The sequence below is a fragment of the Cervus canadensis genome, chromosome 16 (genome assembly GCF_019320065.1).
Source record: "Cervus canadensis isolate Bull #8, Minnesota chromosome 16, ASM1932006v1, whole genome shotgun sequence".
Taxonomy (NCBI): domain Eukaryota; kingdom Metazoa; phylum Chordata; class Mammalia; order Artiodactyla; family Cervidae; genus Cervus; species Cervus canadensis.
In genome coordinates this window covers 55,805,771-55,823,585 of record NC_057401.1, presented here as the reverse complement: position 1 = coordinate 55,823,585, position 17,815 = coordinate 55,805,771, and the positions used below count along the sequence as shown (strand labels likewise).

Genomic DNA, 17,815 nt, shown 5'->3' with positions numbered 1-17,815 from the left:
TAGATATTAATATTTATAAGCAATGCCTAAAATTGCATTATTTGGATTCTTGTTTATCTCTCCTAATGCTGTCCATCAAAGGGGTCAGACTCCCTTCTGTTAGGGCCTAAGGTTCTCCCTGATAAACAGAGCAGAGCAGAGCTGTGTCACACTAGGTGTGTCGCAAATAAAGACACTTTATAGTTATTTCCTGATTATTTGTCACAAATGTGGTGGTGGGGGAAAGGCAGTATTGTCACAGAGAGTGTTCACCTGCTTCTTAGTGAAAGGAAACGATGCGGTCAAATGCTCTGTAGATTCTTTAGAAAACTGAAAATAGAGCTACCATCTGATCCTACAGTCCCACTCCTGGGCATATATCTGGAGAAAACCATAATTCAAAAAGATGCATGCATTCCATTGTTCATAGCAGCACTATTTACAATCTCCCAGACCTGGAAGCAACCTAAATGTCCATTGACGGAGGAATGGATAAAGAAGATAACAGTATATTTGTACAATGGAATATTACTCAGCCATACAAAAGAATGAAATAGTATCATTCACAGCAACAGGGATGGACCTAGAGATTGTCATACAGAGTGAAGTAAGCTAGACAAAAACAAATAGTATGTCACTTATATGTATTAGTAGAATCTAAAAAATGATATAAACAAACTTATATACAAAACATAAATAGAGCCACAGACATAGAAAACAAACTTATGGTCACCAAAGGGGAAAGGTGATGGAGGAGGAATAAATTAGGTTAGGATTAACATAAACACACTACTACTGTATATAAAATAGATAACCAGCAAGGACCTGCTGTATAGCACAGGGAACTTTTTCTATGTTTTGTAATAGTCTGAAAAAAATATTTACAACCAAATCACTTTGCTGTGCATCTGAAACTAACACAATATTGTAAGTCAACTCTTAGTGCCTTTGAGTGCCATGAGCTCATTGTGTCCGACTCTTTACCACCTCATGGACTGTAGCTCACCAGGCTCTTCTGTCCAAGGAATTTTCCAGGCAAGAATGCTGGCGTGGCTTGCCCTTTCATTCTCTAGGGGATCTTCTCAACCCAGGGATTGAAGCTGTGTCTCCTGTGTCTCCCGCATTGCAGGCAGATTCTTTACCCCCAAGCCCCTTCAATTAAGTGAATAAAAATAAGGAAATGATGATTTGCTAAGGTGAAGAAAGGAAACTGTAGAGCAACATTTTGATCTTGTTTCTATTTTTTTTGTCTATATTCTTCAAGATTTTTATCTTTATTTATTTATTTTTCATTTATTTTTATTAGTTGGAGGCTAATTACTTTACAATATTGTCTTGTTTCTAGATCACATCTCTAAATCACAAGTACTTCAGAAACCACCTGGAGGACAGTCTTTCTCTTGGAAGACCCTTGCTAATCGAAGATGTTGGGGAGGAACTAGATCCAGCCCTGGATAATGTTTTGGAGAGAAACTTCATTAAGACTGGGTCTACCTTTAAGGTGGGTTAAACCTGCAGATGACAGTGTGCAGAGCAGTTGCCAGGAGGCCAGGTCAATGTGACATAGGTCACAGTTTCTCATTAAACATCAACTCAGATTCAAGTCTGGGGCAGGAGGCATTTGCTTTTCTCTTCCGTGCTTACTGAGTTGGGATCAAGAGTAGCCTTTTTAGGAACATCTGCTTCACTTGTATCATGAAGCCTGACTCCATTCTGATGTTAGACTTTGCACGGCTTTCAAGCTCCATCATGCCCCTCCCCTGCCATCCCAAATCTGGGCAAGCTGATGAGAAAGCGTGGCTCTGCTCTCTTTGGTGAAAGTGAAAGTCACTGTTTTCAGTGACTATACAGTCCATGGAATCTATGCAGTCTGTGGAATTCTCCAGGCCAGACTACTGGAGTGGGTAGCCTTTCTCTTCTCCAGGGGATCTTCCCAACCCAGGGATTGAACCGAGGTCTCCCACATTGAAGGCGAATTCTTCACCAGCTGAGTCACAGTGGGAAATCCAAACCATGCAACTTCCTGTTCATGACCATATCTGGGAAGCCTCATCCTAGTCGCATCCCATAATCTCCGTGAAACCCTAAAACACCTGCTTCTCTCTGCTCTCTTAAGTGATTTTACTTTGGACCTGTTTGGCAGCCTACCCTGAATCTCCAGAAATTCTCATGTGAATAATAAACCTTTTTCATATCTTTTGGTACATGATTGACATCCTCCATCTTGACTTCTGAACCAGATTTTGGGTGGGGAATCCATCCTCACTTCTGCAGTGTGATCACAACAATTTTGGTGATAAATTCTATGTGCGTGTGTGCTCAGCCACTTCAGTCTTGTCTGACTCTTTGCGACCCCATGGACTATAGCCTGTCAGGCTCCTCTGTCCATGGGATTCTCCAGGCAAGAATACTGGAGTGGGTTGCCATGCCCTCCTGCAGGAGATCTTCCCGACCCAAGGATCGAACCACGTGACCAGTGGCTCCTGCATGGCGGACAGATTCTTTATTGCTGAGCCACCAGGGAAGCGCAATAAATTCAATATTTATTTGTAGTTTTATTGATTTGTTTATTTTTGACTGTACTGGATCTTCGTTGCTTCCTAGTTTTGTCTCATTGCGGTGAGTGGGGGTTACTCTTTAGTTGTGGTGCATGGACTTCTCATTGCAGGGGCTCCTCTTGTTGCAGAGCACAGGCTCTAGGGTCCTCAGGCTATAGTAGTTGTGCCTCATGGGCTTCACAGTTGCAGTTCTCAGGCTCCAGAGCACAGGCTCTATGGTTGTGGCACATGGACTTAGTTACTCCTTGGCATGTGGGATCTTCCTGGATCAGAGATCCAACCTGTGCCTCCAGCATTGGCAGGTGGTTTCTTTATCACTGAGCCATCAGGGAAGCCTCAAATTCTGTTTTTGTTGGATGATGTATGTTGGATGGCATCACTAACTCAATGGACATGAGTTTGAGCGGGATCCAGGAGATGGTGAAGGACAGGGAGGCCTGGCGTGCTGTAGTCCATGGGGTCACAAAGAGTTGGACATGACTGAGCGACTGAACAACAACCAACAAATATTGAATTAACTTCCTTTCCTCCCTCCTTCCCTTCTTCCATCCCTCCTTCCCTTTTTCTCCCTTCCTCCTTCCTCTCTTACTTTAGTCCTTCTTTCTTTTCATCCTAGTGGCCTGAAGCCCTGTGAATGCCTAATGAACATTTCTTTTTAAGTATACACATGATCTCTAGGTATACAGTGGTTTAAAGTGATATTAGATCCTAAGCAAAAAACACACAGTGAGGTGTATCTGTGTTTTTTTTTTTACTTTTAACTTTCTTTTTATAACAAAGGTGAAAGTCGGTGACAAAGAGATAGATGTGATGGATGGCTTCAGACTCTACATCACCACCAAGCTGCCCAATCCAGCCTACACCCCTGAAATAAGTGCTCGGACCTCCATCATCGATTTCACAGTCACTATGAAAGGTCTAGAAGACCAGTTACTGGGGAGAGTCATTCTCACAGAGAAGCAGGTAAGTAAAGTGTGCAACAAAGTAAAGTATGCAGCCCCACCAGGGCTTCCCTGGGGGCTCAGATGGTAAAGAATCTGCCTGCAGTGTGGGAAACCTGGGTTCGATCCCTGGGTTGGGAAGATCCCCTGGAGGAGGGCATGGTAACTCACTCCAGTATTCTTGCCTGGAGAATCCCCATGGACAAGAGGAGCCTGGCGGGCTATAGTCTGTGGGGTCACAAAGAGTCAGACATGACTGAGCAACTAAACACAGCACAGAGTATGGCCCTCCCCCTTTCTGCATCACATTGTGGTTCTTTCATTAACAAAAATAAGGTGATGAACAGTGTGATGGGATTGAATCCCCCTTTTAATTCCCGTGTTTCTTCCATTATTCATTTTCAAGTGTCTTTAATAACAGCTAGCCAATATCTACCTGGTACACTGCATCTGTATCACATAAATAACATATGTATCATCAATTGATTTTATATAGGGGAATGATGTAACTATGAGAATATCTGTCTCATTTTCAGCATCACAGTTCTGGTTTTATACTCCTTAAATTTTCTGAAGTTTGTTCTATTCCTAGTTCTAGTCACCCGTTGAATTTTAGCTTTCTAGTATGTCTGGGGTTTCCCAGGTGGCACAGTGGTAAAGAATCCACCTGCTAATGCAGGAGATGTAGGGGATACAGGTTTGATCCCTAGGTCAGGAAGATGCCCTGGAGGAGGAAATGGTAACCCACTCCAATATTCTTGTCTGGAGAATCCCATGGACGTAGGAGTCTTGAGGTCTATAGTTGATGGGGTTGCAAAGAATCAGACATGACTGACCACACACATACATGCACCCACACAGTATACATCTAGGTTTTTATTTCATTTGATTCATCATTATGCTTTTGGAATATAAAATTGGAACATTGTACCCAGATAGCACAGCACTGCCAATTCTTATTTGTTATCCAAGAGTGCTTGCTATAGCTTGCAAGAAGACAACTTTGTTACCCTAGATTTCACTGTACACCTTCTGAAGGCTACTGGCTTCACTACGCTCTAAGCATAATTCTGTGTCTGTTTTCTCTCAATGAGAAATGGCCAATAATTTATAAACTTCCTTGTTCTGAATCAGCATTTTCTCCAGGGAACTTTTGAGTTGTAAGGAAAGAAATCTGGAGGGTTTTAATGGGACTCTGTCGATGAGGCTGTGTGAACTCTGAAAGTTTCTATTGATTTTCTTCTTGAGTTAGATAGCCGTGAGGAGTTCAGTTTAATTTATGCCCCCCTTCCACACTGACCTAAAGATTTATTTAGGTTAAAACTATCAGCAAAATCTTTGGGATCTGCCCCTCCTTTTATCACCTCTTCTCTATGTCTGACCACGTGTCCTCTTCTGAGCCCTCCCTTGTACCTGTATTTCTCTGTCTCCTTCCCTTCTTCCCTTTTTATGAATCTTCTCTATTTATTTAAAAAACCCCTGGTGGCTCAGACAGTAAGGAATCTGCCTTCAACGCAGGAGACCCAGGTTCCATCCCTGGGTTGGGAAGATCCCTTGGAGTAGGAAATAGCAACCCACTCCAATATTCTTGCCTGGGAAGTCCATGGACAGAGGAGTCTGGTTGGCCAGAGTCAAATGTGGTTGCGAAGAATCAGATGCGACTGAGTGACTTAACACTTTGACTTTCACTTTTCTGTTTATTTTTAATTTATGGTACACAGATCACAGAGTTATGTAGTTGGAAGTTACATTAAGAGGGTTTAATCCAGTTTCATCAATTCACATGGTTGGTGACTTCCATGTGGTAGGAACTGATGCTAGAATTCCTACCAGAGACTGGAGTAACAGCCTTCCAAATATGTACTTGTTTATTTTTGGAGTCTCAGTCAAGATGGTTGAAGAACTTTAGTGCTGATGCAGCCTCACTTCAGAAAGGACTAGGATTCTTAATCAACAACAAGGCCTGTGGAGCCTGGGCATCCTTGAGGGTCTTCAGTTTAATATCCATCGCCTGTTATCTGTCTGTTTGTCTGTCTATCTATCTACTTACCTACCTACCTCACTTCCTTCCTTCCTCCCATTTTTTCTTATTTCCATTCTTTCTTCCTTCCTTTCATTTTTATTGGAGTATAGTTGCTTTACAGGCTTCCCTGGTGGCTCAGTGGTAAAGAATCCATCTGTCCATGCAGGAGATGCGGGTTCAATCCCTGGGTCAGGAAGATGCCCTGGAGAAGGAAATGGCAACCAAGTCCATGGGGTTTATTTATAAAGAGTCCGATATGACTTAGCAACTAAATAGCACAAGAGTTGCTCCACAGTATAGCTTTGGCTATACAGTAAAGCGAATCGGCTATGCATATGCATATACATATACATGGACTTCCCAGGTAGCACAGTGGTGAAGACTCTGCCTGCCAATGCAGGAGATGCAAGAGATGTGGGTCCAATCCTTGAGTCAGGGAAGCTCCTCTGGAGTAGGAAATGGTAACCCACTTCAGTATTCTTGCTGGAAAATTCCATGGACAGAGAAGCCTGGTGGGCTACAGTCAAAAAGAGTTGGACATGATTGAGAAGCTGAGTGCACATATACATAAACATATACACGTATCCCCGCTTTTCTGGATTCCCGTCCCAGTCAGGTCTCCACGGAGCGCTGAATGGAGTCCCCTGTGCCCTGCAGTAGGTTCTTGTTAGTTGTCTGTTTTATACACAGGCTCTGCTTTTACCTGTGGTGTTGGCTTCAGGGAGATAAGGGTCTTTGATGGCACTTTGAATAATATCCTTGTCCTCAACTTTCTCTCTGTTTAGCTGAGATGAAGGCGGTCTCCTTGGGAAAAAAAAATAATTTGGTTTCCCAGATTTTTAGTTGCAACAAAACAACTCCAGGGCTGAGTCGTTAATTGTTGCAGCAGAGGTTTAAAATGAAATAAGGAGCACTTTAAGCTCATTGGAAGACTTTGAACAGTCTTGGAAAGCCAGTAAGGATCCCAGGCTGGACTTTGCCTTACTTCCTGGGAAAGCTGAGTGTTTTGACACTTCATTCTCTTACCATCGTCTCATTATCAGAGTTCATTCCAGGCTCACGGTAAATGATTTTTATAGAGGTGTGGTCAGAGCAATATGACACTCTTTCTGTTATAATAACAGAGGGCCATCTTACCCTGAACCACATTATAATACAACATGTAATCTCTATTTTCTTTTCTCTGAAGCAAAGCATTATGCAAGAAGTGAGCTTCATTGTTGTTATTGTTCAGTAGCTCAGTCGTGTCCAAATCTTTGTGACCCCGTGGACTGCAGCACCCAGGCTTCCGTGTCCTTCACTAACTCCTGGAGTCTCCTCAAACTCATAATCCATTGAGTCAGTGATGCCATCCAACCATCTCATCCTCTGTTGCCCCCTTCTCCTCTTGCCATCAACCTTTCCCAGCATCAGGGTGTTTTCCAATGAACCATCTCTTTGCATCACGTGGCCAAAGTATTGGAGCTTCAGCATCAGTCCTTCCAATGAATATTCATGGTTGATTTCCTTTAGATTGACTGGTTTGATCTCCTTGCAGTCCAAGGGACTCTCAAGAGTCTTCTACAGCACCACAGTTTGAAAGCATCAGTTCTTCAGCTCTGAGCTGCTGGACTTGATTGTGCTGGATTTTAGTAGCCTGCTTTCTGCCGGAAGCCTTTCCTTTTGCAGCATCTGTTCTGCCCACTGTGCCCCTGAATCTGCTCACTCTGCTGAATCTTTGCAGCCTGGGCAAGTGGGTCTAAGTTGATCTTCACTTTCAGGGAATTTTTTGTCATCTAGTTCCTGAGTTGATAAGAGCCTATGTCTGTGCCTATGGACACAGATATAAAACTCTTTTTAAGTCTAAATTATTTCTTTGACTTTAGCAACAATGCAGTCTCCCTTATAATCACTTTTTGAGTGATTGTAAAAATATCAATATTAAATGCTATTGAGCCAAGGAGGGGGCTGTTGGAAGTTAAGAAAATCCCATAGGTATGAGGTTGATGTTGGAAAGCATCTAAGACATTCCCTAAATGTGGGGAAACATCAAAATCAGTGGTAAACTTCTTCAGTCAGGATAAGTTATGCCTTCACCGCTCTCTTGATCCTTCTGGTGAAAGGAGGCTTGGAACAATAACTTAGGATGCAAGGGAAAGTCCACTCTTCTTTGAGTCCATAAATCTACCAGCTGTCCAGTGTTCTGGGAATAGAGGCAGTGAGGAGGAGCTTTATTATCACACAGGATCTGGTCTCACGAATGCTCCACTGTCCAGCCTGTCAGACCCTCAGGTTTGTTTACTTAAGAAACAAATGGAAACCGTAGAGCATATGAATGGAAGGAAAGCGGATTTTTAACCAACTTTATAACTTTCTCTGTGCTTCAAGGCAGTCTTTTTAAATGCATGGGCTGTCCAAGTTCACATCCAAGTCCAGTACAATTGTTGATCCGATGTTATTCTTGTGAGTAGATTTAGACAGCTTTCTCTTGTCACCAGAAGGTGATGTATCAAGACCTTTTTAAACAGCAGCAGATCAGTAGCCCTCCAGAAACTTTCCTTTAAAGAAACCCAGTCTCTTAGGGTCTCTCTCATCTTGATCCTAGAGAATAGGACAGAAACTCAAAAAGAACTATATACTCCTAGGAGAGAAATATTCATAAACAGTTAACAACCTCTACTGGCCATAAAATGCAAAGCCTCAAGGGTCATCATTGTTCAGAATTTCAGATGAGCAAACAGGTGTGTGATTTAATTCTTTTGGAGGTAGAAGGACCTGAACTTGGTGGGACTGACATGAAAAATAATTTAATAAAGACACTAAATAAACATTGTTATCACCAGCTCATTTGGTGGAGAAACAAATAAATCTGTGTTCAGTTGTTTACCCTTTCATTTTAATTACCAGTGCAAGGGACAGAGAGAAGACTCTTTGGGAATGAAAGCCTGAGTGATACCTTAAAATGAGAACTCTGGAAGGCTGCCATCTATTTCCTTTGATTGTTTCGAAAACTCTGGCGATAGATGAATTTTATGTACACAAAGAATTTTTGTTTTCATTTGTATCTTCATTGAGCCACTTTATTAAAATAGTAGTTTATTTATTTATTATTTTTGGCTGTGCTGGATCTTCGTTGCGTGGGTTCTTAGTTGCGGTGGGTGGGGGATGCTCTCTAGTTGCGGTGCTCGGGCTTCTCACTTTGCTGGCTCCTCTTGATGTGGAAGACGGGCTCTAGGGCGCGAGGGTTTCAGTTGTTGCGGTGAGTGGACTCTGTAGTTGTAGCTCCTGGGCTCTAGAGCACAGGCTCAATAGTTTTGGCGCAGGGACTTAGTTGCTGCACGGCATGTGGGGTCTTCTCGCGTCAGGGATTTGAACCCGTGTCTCCTGTATTGACACTCAGATTCTTTACGACTGAGCCACCAGGAAAGCTCCTGAGCCACTTAAGTTCTGATCGTTTAATTAATTAATAGTACATTTCCTGAACTTGCACTGAATCACTACTGTACTTTCTTACTCGACTTGGGGATACTTTTCACTTTATCACAGTTTATATAAATTTTTTTGTTGTACCCTTAGTGTAAAGAATACATCCCCTGGAGAAGGGAACCTTCCTGATCCAGGGATCAGCTCAGGTCTTCTGCATTGCAGGCAAATTTTTTTAACATTTGAGCCACCAGGGAAGCCCTTAATGTGAAGAATACATAACACAAATGTTTACTATTCTCTGTGTGTGTGTGTGTGTGTGTCTGTCTGTCTGTGTGTTAAGAGATAATCCCTTTGTTAGGAAAAATGCTTATAGACAAAATTATTTTGCTTAATTCTCCCCTACATATTAATTTGAAGAAGAACAGTATTTGGAAATAAAGTTGTAGTTCAACAGAACTTTGTTTATATCAATCATACAAATGAAAATATGCCTAAAACTTTATCCCAAGGTAGGCTTTCCTTTTAAAAATCTCATGGAAAGCAAGTAGAAATTGTCTGATTTTCTTTCAGAGATATCTTTCTTTGTCCTCTGACTATTGTTCTAGTCTAATGTTTGGCGACTAGGGTGGTATTTAGTGAATAGTTTGCTTTTGTAATTCCAAATATTACTTTAGGTTGTAGTATTTACTTTATTTTTTTTTCTTTTTAATTAATTAATTAATTAATTTTTTTCAGTGGGTTTTGTCATACATTGACATGAATCAGCACTAGATTTACACGTATTCCCCATCCCGATCCCCCCTCCCACCTCCCTCTCCACCCGATTCCTCTGGGTCTTCCCAGTGCACCAGGCCCGAGCACTTGTCTCATGCATCCCACCTGGGCTGGTGATCTGTTTCACCATAGATAGTATACATGCTGTTCTTTTTGAAACATCCCACCCTCACCTTCTCCCACAGAGTTCAAAAGTCTGTTCTGTACTTCTGTGTCTCTTTTTCTGTTTTGCATATAGGGTTGTCGTTACCATCTTTCTAAATTCCATACATATATGTGTTAGTATGCTGTAATGTTCTTATCTTTCTGGCTTACTTCACTCTGTATAATGGGCTCCAGTTTCATCCATCTCATTAGAACTGATTCAAATGAATTCTTTTTAATGGCTGAGTAATATTCCATGGTGTATATGTACCACAGCTTCCTTATCCATTCATCTGCTGATGGGCATCTAGGTTGCTTCCATGTCCTGGCTATTATAAACAGTGCTGCGATGAACATTGGGGTGCATGTGTCTCTTTCAGATCTGGTTTCCTCAGTGTGTATGCCCAGAAGTGGGATTGCTGGGTCATATGGCAGTTCTATTTCCAGTTTTTTAAGAAATCTCCACACTGTTCTCCATAGCGGCTGTACTAGTTTGCATTCCCACCAACAGTGTAAGAGGGTTCCCTTTTCTCCACACCCTCTCCAGCATTTATTGCTTGTAGACTTTTGGATAGCAGCCATCCTGACTGACGTGTAATGGTACCTCATTGTGGTTTTGATTTGCATTTCTCTGATAATGAGTGATGTTGAGCATCTTTTCATGTGTTTGTTAGTATTTACTTTAAAGTAGATTATTTTGTCAGTACAAACTATGGGGGAAATGTACTTCTTCAGTTCAGTTCAGTTGCTCAGTCGTGTACAACTCTTTGCAACCCCATGAATCGCAGCACGCCAGGCCTCCCTGTCCATCACAATCTCCCGGAGTTTACTCAAACTCATGCCCATCAAGTCGGTGATGCCATCCAGCCATCTCATCCTCAGTTGTCCCCTTCGCCTCCTGCCCCCAATCCCTTCCAGCATCAGGGTCTTTTCCAATGAGTCAACTTTTCGCATGAGGTGGCCAAAGTATTGGAGTTTCAGCTTCAGCATCAGTCCTTCCAGTGAACACCCAGGACTTATCTCCTTCAGGATGGACTGGTTGGATCTCCTTGCAGTCCAAGGACTCTCAAAGAGTCTTCTCCAACACCACAGTTCAAAAGCATCAATTTTTTGGTGCTCAGCTTTCTTCACAGTTCAACTCTCACATCCATACATGACCACTGGAAAAACCATAGCCTCGACCAGATGGACCTTTGTTGGCAAAGTAATGTCTCTGCTTTTTAATATGCTATCTAGGTTGGTCATAACTTTCCTTCCAAGGAGTAAGCGTCTTTTAATTTCATGGCTGCAGTCACCATCTGCAGTGATTTTGGAGCCCCCAAAAATAAAGTCTGACACTGTTTCCACTGTGTCCCCATCTATTTCCCATGAAGTGATAGGACCAGATGCCATGATCTTACTTTTCTGAATGTTAAGCTTTAAGCCAACTTTTTCACTCTCCTCTTTCACTGTCATCAAGAGGCTTTTTAGTTCCTCTTCACTTTCTGCCATAAGGGTGGTGTCATCTGCATATCTGAGGTTATTGATATTTCTCCTGGCAATCTTGATTCCAGCTTGTGCTTCTTCCAGCCCAGCATTTCTCATGATGTACTCTGCATATAAGTTAAATAAGCAGGGTGACAATATACAGCCTTGACGTACTCCTTTTCCTATTTGGAACCAGTCTGTTGTTCCATGTCCAGTTCTAACTGTTGCTTCCTGACCTGCATACAGGTTTCTCAAGAGGCAGGTCAGGTGGTCTGGTATTCCCATCTCTTTCAGAATTTTCCACAGTTTATTGTGATCCACACAGTCGAAGGCTTTGGCGTAGTCAATAAAGCAGAAATAGATGTTTTTCTGGAACTCTCTTGCTTTTTCGATGATCCAGCGGATATTGGCAATTTGATCTCTGGTTCCTCTGCCTTTTCTAAAACCAGCTTGAACATCTGGAAGTTCTCAGTTCACGTATTGCTGAAGCCTGGCTTGGAGAATTTTGAGCATCACCTTACTAGCGTGTGAGATGAGTGCAATTGTGCGGTAGTTTGAGCATTCTTTGGGATTGCCTTTCTTAGGGATTGGAATGAAAACTGACCTTTTCCAGTCCTGTGGCCACTGCTGAGTTTTCCAAATTTGCTGGCATCTTGAGTGCAGCACTTTCACAGCATCATCTTTCAGGATTTGAAATAGCTCAACTGGAATTCCATCACATTCACTAGCTTTGTTCGTAGTGATGCTTTCTAAGGCCCACTTGACTTCACATTCCAGGATGTCTGGCTCTAGGTCAGTGATCACACCATTGTGATTATCTGGGTCATGAAGATCTTTTTTGTACAGTTCTTCTGTGTATTCTTGCCACCTCTTCTTAATATCTTCTGCTTCTGTTAGGTCCATACCATTTCTGTCCTTTATTGAGCCCATTTTTGCATGAAATATTCCCTTGGTATCTCTAATTTTCTTGAAGAGATCTCTAGTCTTTCCTATTTAGGAAAACTGTTGTTTTCCTCTATTTCTTTCCATTGATCGCTGAGGAAGGCTTTCTTATCTCTCCTGGCTATTCTTGGGAACTCTGCATTCAAATGGGAATATCTTTCCTTTTCTCCTTTGCTTTTTGCTTCTCTTCTTTTCACAACTATTTGTAAAGCCTCCTCAGACAACCATTTTGCCTTTTGCATTTCTTTTCTATGGGGATGGTCTTGATCCCTGTCTCCTGTACAATGTCACGAAGCTCTGTCCATAGTTCATCAGGCTCTCAGTCTATGAGATCTAGTCCCTTATATCTATTTCTCACTTCCACTGTATATTCATGAGGGGTTTGATTAAGGTCATACCTGAATGGTCTAGTGGTTATCCCTACTCTCTTCAGTTTAAGTCTGAATTTGGCAATAAGGAGTTCATGATCTGAGCCACAGTCGGCTCCAGGTCTTGTTTTTGCTGACTGTATAGAGCTTCTCCATCTTTGGCTGCAAAGAATATAATCAGTCTGATTTTGGTATTGGCCATCTGGTGATGTCCATGTGTAGAGTCTTCTCTTGTGTTGTTGGAAGAGGGTGTTTGCTATGACCAGTGCGTTCTCTTGGCAAAACTCTATTAGCCTTTGCCCTGCTTCATTCCGTACTCCAAGGTCAAATTTGCCTGTTACTCCAGGTGTTTCTTGACTTCCTACTTTTGCATTCCAGTCCCTTGTAATGAAAAGGACGTCTTTTTTGGGTGTTAGTTTTAAAAGGTCTTGTAGGTCTTCATAGAACCATTCAACTTCAGCTTCTTCAGCGTTACTGGTTGCGGCATAGGCTTGGATTACTGTGATATTGAATGGTTTGCCTTGGAAATGAACAGAGATCATTCTGTCATTTTTGAGATTGCATCCAAGTACTGCATTTCGGACTCTTTTGTTGACTATGATGGCTACTCCATTTCTTCTAAGGGATTCCTGCCCACAGTCATAGATATAATGGTCATCTGAGTTAAACTCACCCATTCTAGTCCATTTTAGTTCGCTGATTCCTAGAATGTCGACATTCACTCTTGCCATCTTCTGTTTGACCACTTCCAATTTGCCTTGATTCATGGACCTAACATTCCAGGTTCCTATTGCAATGTTGCTCTTTATAGCATTGGACCTTGCTTCTATCACCAGTCCCGTCCACAACTGGGTATTGTTTTTGCTTTGGCTCCATCACTTCATTCTTTCTGGAGTTATTTCTCCACTGATCTCCAGTAGCATATTGGGCAGCTACCAACCTGGGGAGTTCCTCTTTCAGTATCCTATCATTTTGCCTTCTCATACTGTTCACTACTTAGCCTTATTTTAATCCTTTGGGAATATAAGCATTACTCTAATTGACAATTTTATTTAATTAATGTTGTTAGTGATATTAAATTGAACACAACCATTTCAATAATGTTCAAACTTTTACTTAACTCTTTAAAATTAGGGATGGAGTAATTTCACAACTTATTATATGCATCACTAATAACTGTATTTATTAATAATGGTTTTCATAAGCAATATGGAGCATAATTTTAGTCTCAATCCCATAGTTCTCAAGTGGAGATGAGATTGGAAATGTAGATTGTAACAGGTTTTATAAACTATGTTGAACGTTTTGGGCCTTTTCAAATAGTAAAGGGAAATCCCTCGATGACTTGGGGCAGAACGTGGGGTGATGACGGTCAGCAGGAAGACCAGTCATGGTTACAGCAGTCCTCCAAGCACAAACTAAAACCCAAATTATGGCAATTGCTGTGTAACTGGGAAAAAAAATGGACAGAAGAAAAATTACTTTATGGAAAGGCTCAGTGAGAATTGGTGCAGTTTCGGGATTTGATGGCCCATGGTCTGACTCCAGCAGACATGAAAGCATGAATCTTTAGCATTATAAGTGGAAGATTAGAAAGTTCTCCTTTTTAAAAATCCCATTTCAACTACTTTACTATGCTTTTATGTTACATGATATTCCCAGATGTGATTTATTTTGTATTGACTTGTAATTCTATTTTTCAAACTATTGATTTCCAAATAAATATTATACTGCATCTGAAAAATCCAGGCTGGAAACGAATCAAGGGAGAGGGTGGAAGAGAAGAGACGTATCCTGAGCAGCTGTTGTGATCCAGGCACTGGTCTCAGCTACTCTGCTGCTGATCCCCGCACAATCTCTCTCTGAGCTGATTTGTGTACATTTTGCAGATGAAGAAACTGAGGCATATAGACTTATGTAACATGGTGAAGGTCATGCAGTTAGTAAGTCCTGGGAGTTAGAACTGAAACAAGTCGTCTTGATGTCAAAATCCTCACTCTTCCCACTGCTTTGCTTTCCTTTTCTTACCTGTCTTCAGGTGAGGACTTTGAGAGTCCTGTAGGGACTTACCTCTAGGGACTCCAAAATGATAATGAGAGTACATAAAATTTAGGAATATGGCAATAATAATATTTGAATTATTTCCATTTAATTTTATTATCACTTTATTTCCTAGTGTAACCATATTGCGAGTGCATTTATTGAAACTGTTTATGGAAATGATTTTTATAGTAGTCATTAAATGTCACTTGTTTGTACTAAGTTCTACAGAAGCTCAACTTTGAGATTCTTATTTAGTGAATAAATGAATTAAAATGACCAGTAAGAAAGCTTTCAAATGTTACCAAATAGCACATGGAAGCAAAGATAAGTAAGTCTTAATTGCATTGCTATATCTCAAAGAATTAAGAATTGAGTCAAGTTTGTTTTCCTGAAGGAGCATTTGTTTTGCTTAAGGAGAGAATTTTTCTTTTCTAGAATGTTCTAGACCTGACTCACTGTGCTTAGAGATGAGCTGGGAGTCTGGTAGGGTCCCATCCTCGTAATTGTTCAACCAATGGTAAATAACTAGCTGGACCGTAAAGCAGAGGCCAGTGCTCTTTGCTTTTTGTCTGTATGCAATTTTGTCATCAGGACCTTTATTTGTAACTTCATGGTTTTTGTTACAAAGGCAGAATTTTCATGTCTGTATTTCTGGCACTAAGACATGACTAGATTTTCTGGTACACTAATATGTTTCAGTTTACCAGTTTGAAAAAGGGTAGAGTGATTAATCATTCACTCTGCAGTATTGAGAGCCGACCATGTACGGGCATTGTACTAAGAGTTGGAGAATGTATCAATGAACTAAAAAATCCTTGGAGCATAACTATCAAGTAAATTGTGTGTTATATTAGAAAGTAAATAATCTTGTCATTAGTGAATAGTCTCATTATGTTTTATATATGTTTTCATATGATTCATCACTGTATATAACTTTAGATTTCTAGTTTTCTAGGTAGGATATAGAATCTATAAAACCTGCTGAGTCCTTCTAGAATACCTAGTTGAGTATGGACCTTTCTGAAGTCACTCTGTCACCGTGAGCTTGGTACCACATGCCTGGTAGCTGGACCTAAACTGCTGACAGTGCTTTCCCATTCAAGGCACCTGCATTTAACCTTAGTTTTCCCGAATTGTATTTACCCTGAAATGTGCATAGCTTCTTTAGTGATGCAGCTAGGCACCTTGTCAATGGACACTATATTTAGAAAGGTCTTCAAGCAGACTTGCAGATGCATATTTTTTCTCTTTAAATTTAATTTTAATTTTTGATATCGTATTCTTGGGTTTCTCACTGATGCAGATTGACCACTTAATTTTTATTAAAAAAATCTTTTTTGGCCGTATCACAAGGCATGGGGGATCATAGTTCCCCAACCAGGGATGAAACCCTTGTCCCCTGCAGTGGACACACATGCCCTCTACGGTTTTGAACCCCCAGGGAAGTCCTTCTTTGCAGATTTTAAATTCTATTTCCTCATTGTCTTTTCCTTTTTTGATTCTTTTATTAACCTCCAGTTAGAATCGCTCATGAAACAATTTGACTTTCATGTACAGTTTGACCTGGTGTCTGAAGCATGTTGTCTCTGGTTTGGCTTATTTGGTGTCATGGCCATTTCCTCCTTCCCCCACCCTCACCAACCCCATCTTTTCTTTCCTTCTCTTTCACTGTCTGTCTTTCTCCAAACTCCCTATAAGGAAGAAATAGCCAATCAGGACAATAATCTCCCAAAACCATTTTCTCCCCAGCTTCCCACAAAGGTCTTTCAGGAAGGATTCAGAACTTCCCTTCTCTTGAAGAGAATAACATCTTTCCTTTTCAAGTCAAGATGACTTTTCAATTTATATGTACCTGCAGTAACAGCACAGTTTACCTGCCTAACTTTTGCACACTTGCTTGTCACAGAGTTGGATACTATTTCAACAGGCAAGTTGAAAATAATCACATTCAAATGGCAATAGAGCTCTTTTAAACAAGAAACTAAGCAGAGATAAATGTATTTAATCTAAGCTGCATGTTATATTCAAACAAATTTCAGTTTCAAAACAGGAATAAATATGATCATAAAAGTCACTTAAAGCTGAGTCGACTTTAGGAAATAAATGGATGGTAAATTGTTAGCATTGGTAATATTTTTAGCACATTTTATGTTGTTTGCCACCAGTTCTTTCCTCTATGAATTCATCTCCTCTGATTTTGATGTCTGTATTTCCTGCAGTCAAATCTGATAACTACAGTGCAGGAACTCAAGAGAGCCCAATAGGTAAACCTTTTAAGGGATGGCTTAATGATAGTTGTTAATTAAGGAAGAAAATATATTTATGCAAATTAACAGGAATTGGAGAAAGAAAGAACTCATCTCATGGAAGATGTAACTGCAAACAAAAGGAAGATGAAGGAGCTGGAAGATAATTTGCTTTACCGTCTGACCAGCACCCAGGGGTCCCTGGTGGAAGACGAGAGTCTCATCCTGGTGTTGAATAAGACAAAAAAGACAGCTGAGGAGGTGACACAGAAGCTGGAAATTTCAGCCGAGACAGAAATTCAAATTAACTCAGCCCGGGAGGAATATAGACCCGGTGAGTTTGGTAATGAAAGACAAATGTCACAGGAAAATGAAGCGAGAAATGAGAATTAGAGAAATCGAAGTAAGGATGTTATGAAAACGACTATGCAATGTGGGGTGGTCATTTATGTTTTATGCCATTTCTTTAAATATTCAGCAAAATTGAGATGAAGAAGTTTTATGATGGTGTAAATTTTCTAAGCACTTATAATTAATGTTGCTGGCAAATTCCTTAAGGTTTCTATGAACTTATTTTTAAACCAGAAAGTTAAGAGGAGAGTTTTTAGAGGACATCTGACTGCAAATTAGTGAAGTCTGAGGAATTCATGCTGCGTTTGTGGGCTGTTCGTTAGTTGTTTATCATTGGTAACAATAAGCCTGTATTTTGTTTGTAGTCTTCCTAACAGGAAGGTAGTTCTCTGGTCTCATGGGAACTCTTCAGTCTTATACGTAAATCAACAAATCAGTGTTGTTTATGGGTTATAAAGGGAACCTGCTAAAAGAATTCAATTTCCTTTAGTAATTTATTATGCCTTCTGGAAAAATAATTGAAATAATATCTACTGGTAGACAGTCAGGAGCATCATCTCTGTGATGCCTTGGT

The 17,815-nt window shown here is 40.8% G+C and overlaps 1 protein-coding gene across 1 annotated transcript in view; it reads left to right on the top strand.

The window, feature by feature from the left end:
• DNAH5 (dynein axonemal heavy chain 5) overlaps positions 1-17,815 on the top strand; it is a 317,085-nt gene that overhangs the window by 252,538 nt on the left and 46,732 nt on the right. The window contains exons 64-66 of the mRNA XM_043489075.1: positions 1,325-1,480; positions 3,318-3,500; positions 16,981-17,224. Coding sequence (XP_043345010.1) covers positions 1,325-1,480; positions 3,318-3,500; positions 16,981-17,224 — 583 coding nt within the window. The remainder of the gene's footprint in view (positions 1-1,324; positions 1,481-3,317; positions 3,501-16,980; positions 17,225-17,815) is intronic.